The following is a 16,257-nucleotide window of genomic DNA, read 5'->3' on the forward strand; positions in this document are numbered from 1 at the left end:
TGTGCCAAGGACACTGTAGGCGAGGGATCTCAGTGAACTGCTGCCAGAAGCGCACTGCAATGCTGGTTAGCACACTTGTTACCTGGGTCATAAACACTTCTTGAAAAACAGAGCAACATTTGAGTGCTGAAGAAAATCCTTTAAGATCCTGCAATAGTACTTAATCTCAATATCAAAATGTTTAAAAATGTTCTTTATCTAAATTTTTTTAACCATCAAATGTAGTCTGTTTAAAGGACAAAAACATGTAGCATCTGTTTTGTTGAAAGAGTGATGCTTGCTCAGGATGTCATACGTTAAGCCAGAGTCACAGGCGAGGACGCTTCAGTATGAATGGCAGCAAGTTCCATCGTCTCACCAGCCAGTGAAATCAGAGCACACATGGTCATCACACATATTACGCAATCAGGCAGTGCTTTAAGACAGGCGCAGAATAAGAGACCGGGCATGCTCAGTATGCACTATCACCATGCCACAGCAAATTGGCTTAAGCACTGCACACAAGCAAGCTTCTCTTCAATAGAGATGCACTTACCCTGTCCCTGAGAAGCCCCTTGTTCAAGATGATGGCACGAATGAAATCCGCACAGTATTTAGCTTTTATATCTATTAAATAGGCAAACCTAGGAAACTGTTTCTACGGTTAATACAACTGCAAATTCAGAAAAGGTTCAGATATATATATATATATAAACTGATTCTATTTTGGTGTGGTCCACTTCATTTTGTTTGTTAATATACATCCATTCCTGCATTTAAGGCCTGCAACAGATTCTAAAAAAGTTAGGATGGGGGCAACTTATTCTAAATATAAGGATTAAATCATCACTTTTACAGCCAGTTTTCTTTAGACAAGTCAAGGTTGGATACATGAACATTTCCAAATCACTGAACATGCAGTCATTAAGAAATACAAGCAGCATGGTACTTCATGGTAAACGTGTGTCAAGTAGGCAATTCTCAAGAATGGAGTGATGGTACAGGAAGATGACTAGTGAGGGAAGCCACCAAGACACCTAGACAACTCTAATGAAGTTACAGGCTTCTGTGGCTGTGGTTTGAGAAACTGTCTGCTACATTGGAACTTTCTGAAAAATAAATTTCAGCTGCATTTTGCCACAAATCACATGAGAAACCTGAGCCTTGATTTGATCATTTTCCTGTTTTACGATCCTTCTCTCCTCCACCATGCAATGAAAAAGAAGTCAAGATAAAAGTAAGGATCACTCGCATTTTTTTTTCTTTTTTACTTTGTTTTACTTTTCCATGATGTCCAAATATTTTTCTGATTTGGAGTTATAATAATAATAATAATAATCCTAAAACATAATAATCATTATTAAAACTTGGTTATTTTTAATGAGCAAAGAACACTGCATTGAAGCACGTTTTGGTGAGCTGTCACAGTGTAAACCTACAATGCCAACACCCTCAGGAGACCTTCCTGTCATCACCACTGCACCACGTAATCTTGAACATCTTTGCAAACAGGAACTCATTTACACAGCTGTAGATGCTATGATCTTGTGGTGTTTCACATAGTACAACACAAATTAAAGCTGCCAATAGGTGCAGCTGTTATATGTAAAAGTAAGAAGACTTACCTTTGACTTCAATTGTCGCGTTGGCGTTTGGCGCCATGTCAAATGTAAATACACACATGTATTCCCCAGCATCATCTGCCCTTGGTTTATTAATTCTGTATCAAAATACAAAACACAAAGTTAATCCACAGCTTTAATTTAGAAATGTGCAAGCCACTTAGTGAATACTTGCTGTGATAATTGCTGTGAAGGTTTAGTAGTTATCTTTCACTGCAGCAGTGCTTTCAATATCGAGAGCCTAGATTCTGCAGGGTAGGGCGCCACAGGCATTTTCTCTGTAATCTTCAGCATATTGCTGATGTAATGTAACAAGGAAGTGATCAATTGGTCTTATCTTGTAGCTAGGAAAAGTCTGTGGCATGTCGATGGGTTTGACATTAGCTTTGTGCTGCGATGGTTATCCTTTGTGACAGTTTGTGACCACCTCCAACCAAGGAGGTAACATTGTCGCCTGCATTTATTGTTTGTTTGCTTGCAGGGTGACTCAAAGACATATACAGTAGTGTTCAGAATAATAGTAGAGAAGGTTGAATCTTCGACTGGACTGGGTTGCTTGATGTGAGGACGTTTCGCTTCAAATCGCAGAAGCTTCCTCAGCTAAAATTCTTGCTCTGGAAGTCTGACTTCTGTCTGACTCTTGTAGAGAAGAATAAAACAGAAGCCAGACTGCTATAGGCTAGTGACTAAACAATAGCTCTAATTAGCAACTATTGTGCTGTAGTTAGCACACCTAATGGCAGAACAGCTGTCCCTCTAATGATGGGATGGATGCCTTTCTGATGGCTCCCTTGATGACGTGAATGACTCATTACCATGAACAAAGGACTGAAACTCCTTTGACCTGAGTACCCCATTGTAAACAGGGGATAAAGTGTGTCTCAGACCCCCTCCCCGGGTAAGGCTGGGTTTCAAATGTTTCACAAAACATTTGAGAATAATAGTAGTGCTATGTGACTAAAAAGATTAATCCAGGTTTTGAGTATACAAGGTCTGTTAGAAAAGTATCCGACTGTTTTATTTTTTCAGAAACCTGATGGATTTGAATCACATGTGCTTGTATGAGCCAACCTTGAACCTTCGTGCGCATGCGTGAGTTTTTTCACGCCTGTCGATTGCATCATTTGCTTGCAAGCAGCCTTTATGTGAGGATGGGTGTAGTCTCTCGTCATTTTTTCTTTGCAAGGAAATGGCGGAACAACTGGAGCAGCGCGACTGCATCAAATTTTGCCAAAAACTGGGCGACAGCCAGGTGGAAACCATTTGGCTTATTCAGACGGCTTTTGGTGATGATCCTCTGGGCATCACACAGATTAAGGAGTGGTACAACCGGTTTAAAGACGGCCGCACAACAGTGGAGAGTGAACCGCGCTCCGGTTGGCCATCAACATGCTGAAATGACCGGATCATTTCCAAAGTGAACGCTCTGGTGATGTGGGACCGTCGTGTGACTATCTGAAAATTGTGGAAGAGGTGGACATCAGCACTTTTTCGGCACATTCCACTGTGACAGAAGATTTTGCCATGAAAAGAGTTGCAGTGAAATTCATCGGCACGAAGCTGATGGTGCAGCAAAAGCACCTTCGTGTTGAAGCATCACAGGACATGTTGTGACATGCCCAGCTCTTCCAACATTCGGAAGATTCAGACGGCTTTCGGTGGCTTTTCAGTCGTGTGACTATCCGGGAAATGGTGGAACAGCTGGGCATGTTACAGCATGTCCTGTGAGGCTTCAACACGAAGGCACTTTTGCTGCGCCATCTGTTGTGTGGGCTGCCAGAAGAGGAGGTACTGCTGGCCCACCACCAGAGGGCGCCCTGCCTGGAGTGCGGGCTCCAGGCACCAGAGGGCGCAGCTGCCTCACAGGAGCAGCTAGGGTGACAGCTGTCACGCATCACCTGCAACAGCTGTTACCAATCAGCAGGGGTACATCAGCAGGACGACGTCTCCACCTCTTTGCCGAGATATCGTTCTACCTGGAAGGTAATATTCTCAGCTGACTGCTTGACAGTAACCTTTTGTGACTTTTGTGAGTGATAACAGACCTTTTTTCAAACGAGAGGTGGAGGTAGCTTTCCTGCCGTGTGGATTACTGGGTGCAAACGCGCCCACCTTTAATTGTGTTTTTGTTCCTCGCCAGCAGTACCAGGTCCGACACGCGGAGGCAGTGGCCACCTGGGAGTTCGGGACTTGGCGGCTCCAGTATTCCCGGGGTCTGGTGGCGGAGGAAATCGTGTGGTTCCGGTTCTGCTTTGGACAGGTGTCTCCTATCTTCGAGCCTGCCCACACGACACCTTTGTGGATTGATTCTGATCTATTGTTGTAATCTGTTGTATTTGTTGTGCACATTCACAACAGTAAAGTGTTGTTATTTGACCTACTCCATTGTCCGTTCCTTTGCGCCCCCTGTTGTGGGTCCGTGTACCGACACTTTCCCAACAGGATATCTCGGCCAGCGTCATGGATCCCGAGGGGCGTCAACCGGCTGTTGAACGGCCAATGGAAGAACAGGGCGCACAGGCGTCCGCAGGAGGAATGATCGGTGAGTTGCAGCGGATCCTCACCGCTTTCACGGCTCGGTTGGATGTAATGACCGAGCAGAACGTCCTCCTTAACCGCAGGGTGGAGGCTCTCGCCGCGCAGGTGGAAGCGCACCCTCAGGGCGCTGCTGCGGCTCTCCCTCCTGTCGATCCTGTGCGTAACAGTGACGTTCCACAGGTCGTTCAACGACCCCTCCCACCTTCCCCTGAAGCATACATAAGCCCTCCAGAGCCGTACGGGGGTTGTGTGGAGACATGCGCGGACTTTCTTATGCAGTGTTCGCGCGTCTTCGCACAACATCCCGTCATGTACGCGACTGATGCTAGTAAGATAGCTTATGTGATTAATCTGCTTCGCGGCAAGGCACGCGCTTGGGCTACAGCGCTTTGGGAGCAAAATTCACGGCTCCTTCTGATATATGATGGGTTTGTGAGGGAGTTCAGAACAGTGTTCGATCACCCAAATAGAGGAGAGACCGCTTCAGCCGTGCTGTTGTCAATGAGACAGGGGCGCCGGAGCGCAGCTGTTTATGCAGTCGACTTCCGCATCGCGGCTGCGAGGTCCGGCTGGAATAACACTGCCCTCCGCGCCGCCTTCGTAAACGGACTGTCGTTGGTCCTGAAGGAGCTCCTGGTGGCCAAGGACAAACCGCGGGATTTAGACGGGCTTATTGATCTCGTTATACGATTAGACAATCGGTTAGAGGAACGCCGTCGGGAGCGAGGCGAAGGACGTGACCGGATACGCGCCGCCCCTCTCCCTTCCGGGTTCGAAAAGGGGCCGCCCTCCCCACGCTCCACAGCCGCAGCGCTTTGTGGGGCAACAGCTCCCCCTGGTGACGTTGTTAGGGAAACGCACAGGGCCAAAATGGGGAGGCTGATCCGTGGAGAGTGTTTTCTCTGCAGCTCAACAGAGCACACACAGAGAGACTGCCCCAAATGGCCAAAACGTCAACACTCACCCTTAGAGACTGGGCTAAGGGGGGGTCAAGACATTCAAGTGAGACACACACAAATTGCCACGCGACTCCCAGTCACAATCCTGAGCGGGGATTTAACCCTTCAAGCCCGAGCACTGGTGGACACGGGGTCAGAAGGGAATCTGCTAGACAGCAGATGGGCAAAGGAGGTAGGGCTCCCTCTGGTGGCGCTTCCTTCGCCATTGCAGGTGCGGGCACTAGATGGCACCCTCCTCCCTTTACTCACACACAAGACACAACCAGTAACTCTGGTGGTGTCTGGAAACCACCGGGAGGAGATTGAGTTTTTTGTAACTTCTTCTACCTCCCGCGTGATTCTGGGCATCCCATGGATGTTAAAGCACAATCCCCGGATCGATTGGCCGTCTGGGGTGGTGGTTCAGTGGAGCGAAACCTGCCATCGGGTGTGTTTAGGATCCTCGGTTCCTCCCGGTTCCCAGGCTAAGGAGGAGGTCAAAGTCCCTCCCAATCTGACGGCAGTGCCGGTTGAGTACCACGATCTTGCTGATGTCTTCAGCAAGGATCTGGCACTCACCCTTCCCCCGCACCGTCCGTACGATTGTGCCATTGATTTGGTTCCAGGCGCTGAGTTCCCGTCCAGCAGGCTGTACAACCTCTCACGACCTGAGCGCGAATCAATGGAGACCTACATCCGGGACTCATTAGCTGCCGGGCTGATCCGGAACTCCACCTCCCCGATGGGGGCAGGTTTCTTTTTTGTGGGCAAGAAAGATGGCAGACTTCGTCCATGTATTGATTACAGGGGGCTGAATGAGATTACGGTTCGCAACCGATACCCGTTGCCATTATTAGATTCCGTGTTCACCCCCCTGCATGGAGCCAAAATCTTTACTAAGCTGGATCTTACAAATGCGTATCACCTGGTTCGGATCCGGAAGGGAGACGAATGGAAGACGGCATTCAACACCCCATTAGGTCACTTTGAGTACCTGGTCATGCCGTTCGGCCTCACAAACGCCCCCGCGACGTTCCAAGCATTGGTTAATGATGTCTTGTCCGTTCCTTTGCGCCCCCTGTTGTGGGTCCGTGTACCGACACTTTCCCAACACCATCATCTTCGTGCCGATGAATTTTGCTGAAATTTCGCTAAAAAAGCAGTTTGAACATAATAGTTTTGAGTTTGTAGCAGATGCTACTATTATTGTGAACACCCCCTTTTCTACTTTATTTTACTAATAGCCCAATTTCATGGCCTTAAGAGTGTGCATATCATGAATGCTTGGTCTTGTTGGATTTGTGAGAATCTACTGAATCTACTGGTACCTTGTTTCCCATGTAACAATAAGAAATATACTCAAAACCTGGATTAATCTTTTTAGTCACATAGCACTACTATTATTCTGAACACTACTGTAAATACCAACCTGCATGTGTATACCTCATGTATACCTATATCTCATAGGGTGTGAGACAGGGGTACACCCTGGACAGGACACTAGTCTGCACCACTTCCAGACAGACAAACATATTCACACTCTCACCTATGGTCAATTTAAAGTTTTCAATTCACTTAACCTGCATGTCTTTGGATGTTGGAGGAAGCCACGTGAACAAGGGGAGAACATGCCAACTCCACACAGAAAGGTCCCCAGGTGGGAAGCGATCCTACAACCTTCTTGCTGTGAGGCAGTTGTGCTAACCACAAAGCTACTGTTTCTAACGATCAGACACATTGTCAGATGTGATATTTCTCTGGAAAAAGATCATTTTCCAGAAGACTTCATGTTGTGTAAGTAACGTATTAGGGGTGTGAATCTTTCAGTATCTCATGATTCCATCTGATTCTGATTCATAGGGTCACGACTCAATTCAAAATTGATTTTTGATTCAAAAATCAATTTTCAATTCTAAATTAATTCAGTACATACAGCTGATAATTTCAGGAGCGACTCAAGTGTACTGCAGTGTGCTAAGAAAGGTGGTGTGACAAATGATGCCATGAAAGCAAAGTGTGTCTAAGATCATGTAGTTGTGTATTTGAAAAGATAATGTAAACAAAAGGAAATCTATGAATAAACATTCATTTTCCACAATGCTGTAGGGATGTAGGTCTTTTGAAATGAAACAGGCATTGGAGCGAGTTATTCTTTTTGCACATTCAGAATTGGCTGGAAATTTGTTAACGTGAAGCAGAATATATGAGGTCTGTTAGAAAAGTATCGGACCTTTTTATTTTTTGCAAAAACCATATGGATTTGAATCACGTGTGATTGCATCAGCCAAGCTTGAACCTTTGTGCGCATGCGTGAGTTTTTTCACGCCTGTCGGTTGCGTCATTCGCCTGTGAGCAGGCTTTGTGTGAGCAGTGGTCCACCCCTCTCGTCGGATTTTTATTGTGAATAAATGTCTGAACGATTTGGAGCTTTGCTGCATCAAATTTTTCCAGAAACTGTGAGAGACCTCCAGCTGGACACCATTCGGAAAATTTAGATGGCTTTCAGCGACGATTTTATTGGGTTTACACAGATTAAGGAGTGCTCCAGCCAGTTTAAAGACTGCCCACAGCATCTGAGAGCGCGGCGATCGACAGGCTCAAACCCCGCTGAAACAACAAGATCATTTCCAACGTGAAGGCTTTGTTGATCCGGGACGTCGTCTGACTTTCACAAAAAAGGCAGAAGGCGTGGACAACAGCACTTTTTCGGCACATTCTACTGTTACAGGAGTTTTTTCATGGAAAGAGAAGCGGAGGACTGCGCCACCGTGCCACTCATGGCGCGGGACAAAACCACCTCCGTGTTGGTCTCACAGGACAGCTTTCAGACGGCTTCCGGTTGCTTTTCAGTCGTGTGAGTATCCGAGAAAGTGTGCATGAGCTGGACATGCCCCAACATGTCCTGTGAGACTTTATCACGGCGTTGCTTTGCGCCATGCTGCTCCGCCGCGACGCGTGGAATTCCTCCGCTCCTCTTTCCATGACAAAAACTCCTGTAACAGTGGAATGTGCCGTTCATTTCTAAACTGGACACTGTGTTTTATCCAGGACGTCCTCTGACTAGCACAGGAATTGCGGAAGACGAGGACATCAGCACTTTTTCGGCACATTGAGACAGACGTGCGGCGGAATTCCGCGCGTCGCGGCAGGGCCGCATGGCGCAAAGCAACACCGTGATGAAGCCTCACAGGACATGTTGGGGCATGTCCAGCTCATGCACAATTTCTCGGATACTCACACGACTGAAAAGCAACCGGGAGCCGTCCTGTGAGACCAACACGGAGGTGGTTTTGTCCCGCGCCATGAGCGGCACGGTGGCGCAATCCTCCGCTTCTCTTTCCATGAAAAAAACTCCAGTAACAGTAGAATGTGCCGAAAAAGTGCTGATGTCCACGCCTTCTGCCTTTTTTGTGAAAGTCAGACGATGTCCCGGATCAACAAAGCCTTCACGTTGGAAATGATCTGGTTGTTTCAACGGGGTTTGAGCCTGTCGATCGGCGCTCGGAGCGCGCCGCACTCTCAGACGCTGTGGGCGGTCTTTAAACCGGCTGGAGCACTCCTTAATCTGTGTAATCCCCATAAAATCATCCCTGAAAGCCATATTAATTTTCCGAATGGTGTCCACCTGGAGGTCTCTCACAGTTTCTGGAAAAATTTGATGCAGCAAAGCTCCAAATTGTTCAGACATTTATTCGCAATAAAAATCCGATGAGAGGGGAGGACCAGTGCTCACACAAAGCCTGCTCACAGGCGAATGACGCAACCGACAGGCGTGAAAAAACTCACGCATGCGCACGAAGGTTCAAGCATGGCTGATGCAATCACACGTGATTCAAATCCATATGGTTTTTGCAAAAAATAAAAAGGTCCGATACTTTTCTAACAGACCTCGTATTTGTGACGTGATCATTTGTGGATTTGTAATGCTTTTATCGATTGCAGAGCCACAACTTGAGCCAAATTCATTATTGTGTTATATTTCATGTCATTTGATGTTATGTATTAGTCATAAATAATGTTTAAAATGTTAAAAACAAATGTTAAAAATATTGGATGGAAATAGTATTTGCTGCAGTGTTCAGTATCTTTAATCTGTGAGCAGCATAGAGTTGTGACAGACATTTTAGACACTCTGCAGCACATTTTTTTGTTGTTGTTTTTGATTAGTTGCATGATGTGTCACCCCAGGCCAGCTTCAATATTTTGGCAATTTTATTTTTTTTTTTATATATTTGCTCAAATTACAGCTAGTCATAAAGCATTGCTCTGTACAGATTAAAAATCATTGTAGGCAACATTGCTATTCGGTGAGCATCCCATCCGCGAAATCTTAGAACAATTCTTACAAAATGTCAACTTTGTAATAAATTGGTGAGGTTGTCTGTCTCAACTCGCATGCAGCGTGATCTATTCTAATACAGTGACAACGATTTAACTCAAATACAGCTCTGTATGCTTTGGCTTTTATGTTTCTAATTTGGAAGAAACGGTAAGCAAAAAAAAAAAATTCCATTCCAAATGTTCCAGAAGGAGTGATGCAGGGTGTCCACTCTACTCTTCGCAGTCTATGTGCATGCACACACACTCTCTGGCTCCTCCTGCGAGAAAACAAGACAGAAGCGCAGAAGCAACTCGCTGACCGGCAGTGAGGAGATGCAAACAAAACAGAGACACCGTTATTATAAAAAATCCGATTTTTCAACGTTTTTAATCGATTTTTAATCGTTAAGGATAAGAATTGTGACTGTGGCATAAATCACTTGTTTTCACAACAACCCTAGTCACAAAAGTGCATGGCACTTGGGCCTTAATTGGCATTTCGTTAAGAGGGAGCACGCAGAGAATAAGGAGGCACAGCACCCGTTACCCGGTTTTAGAAAAAAAAAGTGAGTGCAAGGGATGCTGGGAAGCACACGACGACAGCCATTCAGAATGAAGAGAGTGTAACTTCAGATGGCTGTTCACTCAAACAAAATATTCCAACGTGGTTGGACAATGCTCTGAAACAGCTTATTTCTGTATAAATCTAATATGTTCCTCATATGTTTTGCAAAAGTGAAAAATAAACACTTGTAAATCTAAAAACAATGTTACACAAGGTAACACCTCTGAAGTGATTTAGAAGACATCTCATGGATGTCAGGGGGCACACTACGTGTGTGCGCATCATCTGAGGTCAAAGGTAACTTCTGGTAATTTCAAAAGCTCATGGATGCACACATGCACTAACTCCTGAAGACAGCGGAAGAAGGAAAAAAAATATTTGTTATGGAATTCCCCCAGCGTAAAAATATGTTGTCTTCATTAAAATGAGCTGGAATTTTGCAATATGTTTCAACAATAAACTGATATTATAATGTTTGGATTTCACTAGAAGCTTTGATAATTGTTTTCTCTCTTTTTTCTTTTGCACACGAGTTTTCATTTAAAAAATTGAATGCTTACCCCAACACCCTACATTTGCCTGATGCAAATAACCAGAATAAAAACTGCTCTGACAGCTTAGTAGTTTCTAAAAAATTGACCCTAAACTCAAAATATTGCTATGGAGTCAGACTAGATACGAAAAAATATTATGGACCCACAGTGTTTAATCAAATTGGATGAAAATAAGTGAAACAGAAGATAACTCTACATGTAGGTGACAATTACATAAAATGTCAGTGGAATAAGTGTAATGTTCAGAAAATATATCACTGAATTGGGTCTGTTTAAATGGACATGCATATCTAGAGTTTAACTTGTTAAACTTTACTGAAAATCCAAATGTTTAGAAAAAACACTTGAACATGGCACATTTTTAATATCAATAATGTGTCCTTCAGAATCAACAACACCTATCAGTTTTGCAAAGTTGTGATATGCTCAGTTCAGGTTTGTGCAGCAGTCACAAGAATAGGGAGGCAGTGCTGTGGTTCCATGTGGTTTGGGCACACGTGGTCTTTACTTCCTGCTCTCTGCATTGTTTTACCAACTTGAAACAGTGACACCGAATGCTGCATGTTCTCCTTTATTTGAGATGACGAAAACCAGCATTTAATGTGGCCTCTACCCTGGACATATCTTTACCAAATTTCTAAAAGAATGGCCAGTGAGCAAAACATAAACATCACCCACTGTACACATGGCAGAGGTACTTGTAAGAGCATTGGCGCTAATATTAAAACTGCTAAGAGTTCTTCAGACATGCTGAAGGTAACCCTACCCAAAATATGCGCATGCCTTAGGGCCACTTTAGTGCGAATTTGGTCGAAGTGCGCATGAAGCAGGAATCGTATGCAAAACGTGTAAATTCGTAGCTGCCTCAAACGCCTCGTACACCTGTTGCTACAATTATATGCGCACACCAGCGGCTGAAAGAGAGAGTGTGCGCTGTGTGCACCCATCGACCCCTCTCGCAGCAGGTGTCGGCCAAATTCTAGATGACACAAACGGACATTTAACACCGCTCTTTTGGCACTTAGAAAATGTGTGGCATTCGTGCTGTTAACACGGTAACAGTCTGCAGCTGGATGTGAAATTTCTCTTACGTGCCCCACAACTGTGGAGTTGCCGAGTGCAGATTTGATGTGCCAGAGTGTCGGCTCCCCCACAACACGAGCGCGTGTGTCGCATTCTCCCCCCACTCTCCCCCACAGGTGAAGCGCCTCTCATCTCACCACAGAGTGACACGTTGGTCTGTGCACTGAATGGTTGGGGGGGTGGCAGCTATTGACAACTCTGGACATCAGAGCTGCAGAACATGCACTGTGTTTTGACCACAAGCACGTGTGTGTGTTTGCTGTCCTCACTTTGAAATACATTTAAACATATATTGATTCTGCGACGGGCTGGAGAGTGCACACATTGGCAGACTGTTCCATCTGGACCGGAAAACCAGTTCATGTGGACACACAGCGGGTGATCTGAATGTCACATCTGTCTAGCAGGACAGTGAGCGGCATGCCGCAGGACCATATGACAGGCTAACAGTATGACAAATACACCACTTTCAGTCACATATCCGCAGAAATACGCCATACCAAACGCCATTTGGTCAGTTATCACAGCGCTTTTTTCTTTTTTTTTTTAGAAAATATGCTTATCTGCTTGTTGATTTTAACCATTTCACATTCCTGTTATGAGACAGTGATTGTGGTGCAGTGGTAAAGTTTCCATCTGGTAATCAGACCGTGTAGGTTCAAATCCCGTGAGTGGCATCGCATCCCCTTTTATGTATTATTTATATCAACCAATGATATTCACTAATTATACAGCTGGTTTTTATTTTATTTTCCTCCACATCAGCAGTGTGATGTGGTGCAGCTTGTCCCACAGTGTGAGCAGCTGCAGCAGGTCTCACTGTGTTCTTGCTCGAAAGACACCGATGCGTGCACGAGCTGTTGCACCGGGATCGTGCACGCCTGCCTGTGTGATGTGTGATGTTTCGTGGTGCGCTAATTCGAACTGTTTCACGCTGTTTCAGAATAATTTGACAAAATTTGCACTATGTGTGAAGGAGCTCTTAGGTTGATTGCGATCAACCAGTCAATCACGGGCTGAAGTCCATTCGATCACATGAAAAAATCATTTCTGTCTGCGCATGCGCAGGGTCAAAAGGTTGCAAAAAGCTGCAATGGAGAGTAAGGCAATGCTACAGTGGTGGAAGCTAAAAAAAAAACCAACTTATTATCTTCATCCAAAGTGGGAGGAGGATTATTTTTTTCGTGTTTTTTTTTTCAAATGGCAAATCCATCTTTTATCTGCAATGCAAATGTGGCTATACCGAAGACAGGGAATTTGAAGCAGCATTTCAAGATGATTCACAAGAGCTAAAACGCAAATTTCTCCACTAAGTCACATCTACGCACTCGAAAAGTCCAGGAGTTAAAAATTTCAAGGATGGTGAGATTGTGAAAGAAGCATTCATGGAAGCTGCAGATGTGCTCTTTGCTGATTTTAAAAATCAAAAGCTCGTGTCTGCTATTCAGGATGTACAGCTATCAAGAAATTTTGTTACACGCCAATGCGAGGGAATGGCGGAGGATATTGAACGCCAACTGAGGAATGATACTGACACGTGAGTGTTTTTCTCTCCAATTTGAGGAATCCACTGATGCTGTGGATGTGGCTCAGCTATGTGTTTTTGTTAGAATGGTTTTTGATGACATCAATATTTAAGAAGAGCTTCTGACCATTTTGCCTTTTCCAAGTTTTTATGGAATTTGTTAATAACAGCCAGTTGCCCCTCTTCAAACTCATCTCCATTTCAACTGATGGGGCTCCAGCAATGGTTGGACATACTGCTGGGTTTATTGGATTGTGTTCAGGTCGGTGGAGTGTCCTTGCCTCAAGCGGAGGAGTTTAAGTATCTTGGGGTCTTGTTCACGAGTGAGGGACGGATGGAGCGTGAGATCGATAGACGGATCGGTGGAGCATCTGCAGTGATGCGGTCGCTGTATCGGACCATCGTGGTGAAGAGAGAGCTGAGTAGGGGGGGCAAAGCTCTCGATTTACCGATCGATCTACGTTCCGATCATCACCTATGGTCATGAGATTTGGCTCATGACCGAAAGAACGAGATCGCGAGTACAAGCGGCCGAGATGAGTTTCCTCCGCAGGGTGGCTGGGCGCTCCCTTAGAGATAGGGTGAGGAGCTCGGTCACTCGGGAGGAGCTCGGACTCGAACCGCTGCTCCTCCACGTCGAAAGGAGTCAGTTGAGGTGGCTCGGGCATCTTTTCCGGATGCCCCCTGGACGCCTCGCTGGAGAGGTGTTCCGGGCACGTCCCAATGGGAGGAGGCCCCGTGGAAGACCCAGGACACGCTGGAGGGACTACATCTCTCGGCTGGCTTGGAACGCCTTGGGGTTCCCCCGGAGGAGCTGGAGGAGGTGTGTGTGGATCGGGAGGTCTGGGCGGCTTTGCTTGAGCTGCTGCCCCCGCGACCCGACTCTGGATAAAGCGGAAGAAAATGGATGGATGGATGGATGGGTTGTCTGGTAAGATTTTAAATATGGAAGATGTGATGGATGTGGCTAACAAGATTGCATGTTCTGTTTGGGACATTCGATGGCTTCAGCCGAGGTAAATTTCTGGAATGGTTTTCTGAATTGTTGCTCCATATTAAAGAATTTCTGAAACATTCAAGCGACACTGAATATGCACAGCTACAAGACAGTCATTGGCTCTTGGATTTAGCCTTTCTTACCAATCTGAATTCACAAGCTCAATAACTTCTAGAGTTGCAGGATAAAGACAAACACATCACCAACATGATCAGCTCCATGAACACATTTAAAAGCAAGTTACAGCTGCTATGAAGCAGGTTGCAACAGTGTGACCTGCGGAACTTTCCACACATGGACACAGAACTTAAGCATTAGTGCAAAGACTGTGCGGAGTTTGAGAGTGCACATTATGATGATCACGTGCAGAGCATCTTGTCAGAATTTGGCAGGCGCTTTACTGACTTTGCATCCATTGAACCTGTTGTCAATTTTTTCTGTTTTCCATTTGGGGTAAATATGTGGATTCTATAACGTCCAAAGTAGCATCACTCTTCAACCTGGATAGCTGTGCTGTTGAGAATGAGATCCTCACACTGAAAAATGACACTGAGCTCAAATCTAGAGCAACACCTGGCATGAATGGCCAATTCTGAAATCTAATGCAGAAAGAGAAGTACCCCAAACTCAGACAAACTGTACAGAATTTGCACTTTTTGGATCAACATATTTGTGTGAGTCTGCCTTTTCACACATGAATAGCATCAAGTCAAAATACAGATCTACCATGATCACCTTGCAGCCTGCTTACAGCTGACACTCAGCTCCTACTGTCCGGACTATGAGAGACGAGCTTCCTCCTCTCAGTGCCAAAAGTCCCACAAAGGTAGAGAAAAACTTTTCCAACTTGAATTAGGCATTGTATAATTTAAGTTGTTTGTTGTTGTGTTGTTATGGACCAGTCCTAGGTCTACTTGTGCTTATTCTTTGCACCATGCACATTTACATCAATAATGTATTATTGTTGTAAAACTTTATCTTTCTGCCAGAAAACTGTGTTATTATATTGGTGCACAATACATTGTGGCTATGTTATGGCTTTTGATGTGGCTTGGTAGCTCTCGATACACTGTCAACTTTAAAAGTAGTATATTGGCATGTTTTTGGTGGTGTATTCAAAGTTTGGATCAGTATTTACAAGGGTTGTGTGAGTGTGTGCTAAAGATCAGCATTTAATAAAATGTGATTTAATACTTTCCGGTGGCATTAGGAGAATACCCATTTTTCTGAATAAATATTACCCTTGCAGCCAAAAAGTGAAACAAATCAGCATTAAAATTTATCTTAGTATGAGGAAAATTTCAATTCCAAGCTTAAATAACCCCAGGCAAAAAGTATGGATTCACCGCATGAAGAGAATGTTCACCCACTTTTTTTTTTTTTTTTTTTGCTTCACAACAATTCAATTATTTATATTGCCAAATGATAACACAAGTCATCCTAAGCACCACTCATGAGTAACGACTAGACCTTAACCACCTCGTGAACACGGATATTGGTCTCAGTAATAGAGAAAAACTCCCTCATCTTGTTCTTTTTTCTGTTTGTTTGCTTGTTTTGTTTTACAAAAATGATACTGTGATAAAAACATAAATCTAGATTAGCCAAGGAGATGATGTTGGTATTTTTGCCTGGTGTCATGCTATGAAATATATAAATCATCAGCCAAACGATGCAGCCAACAGTAGTCTGACTTAAAATTTTGTGGTGGAAATTAATAATATTGGCCGATCGTTCAAATGCTATTCGAGAAACTTTGAGCCACTTACATAATGACGATTGTTAGAGGATGTGGCCGAGGATAGGGAAGTGTAGCCTGAGGTGCTTAGTCTGCTGCGAATGTGACCTGGACCCAGATAAGCGGAAGAAAATGAATGCATGAATGAATGAACTGAGCAGTGCAGTCTCATTTGAGGATGGGTGCTAAAGGGTTAAAATATGACACAATAATCCTACATCCGGGGATAGCCCTCGTATCAGAAACATTGCACTTTCTCTGAGTTTTTGGGCAAATTATACGGCAAACAAAGTGAAAATGCAAAGAAAATGTGACGATGCGGTGGAAAGTGGACATGTGTTGCGGTTTGATTATGACCTGGAGCACAAACAAGTCGAGGCGGTTGTGCAGGCGAGAGA

The 16,257-nt window shown here is 44.7% G+C and overlaps 1 protein-coding gene across 4 annotated transcripts in view; it reads right to left on the reverse strand.

Moving 5' to 3' along the window:
- Positions 1-16,257, reverse strand: part of nptnb (neuroplastin b) — a 132,831-nt gene that overhangs the window by 16,065 nt on the left and 100,509 nt on the right. For all 4 annotated transcript variants that reach the window (XR_004564838.1, XM_034186540.1, XM_034186529.1 and 1 more), the window contains exon 4: positions 1,605-1,699. Coding sequence is in view for 3 of the 4 variants with exons in the window: in XM_034186540.1 (XP_034042431.1) it covers positions 1,605-1,699 (95 nt within the window). In the remaining variant the exon portion in view is untranslated. The remainder of the gene's footprint in view (positions 1-1,604; positions 1,700-16,257) is intronic.

Source organism: Thalassophryne amazonica, chromosome 2 (genome assembly GCF_902500255.1).
Source record: "Thalassophryne amazonica chromosome 2, fThaAma1.1, whole genome shotgun sequence".
Taxonomy (NCBI): domain Eukaryota; kingdom Metazoa; phylum Chordata; class Actinopteri; order Batrachoidiformes; family Batrachoididae; genus Thalassophryne; species Thalassophryne amazonica.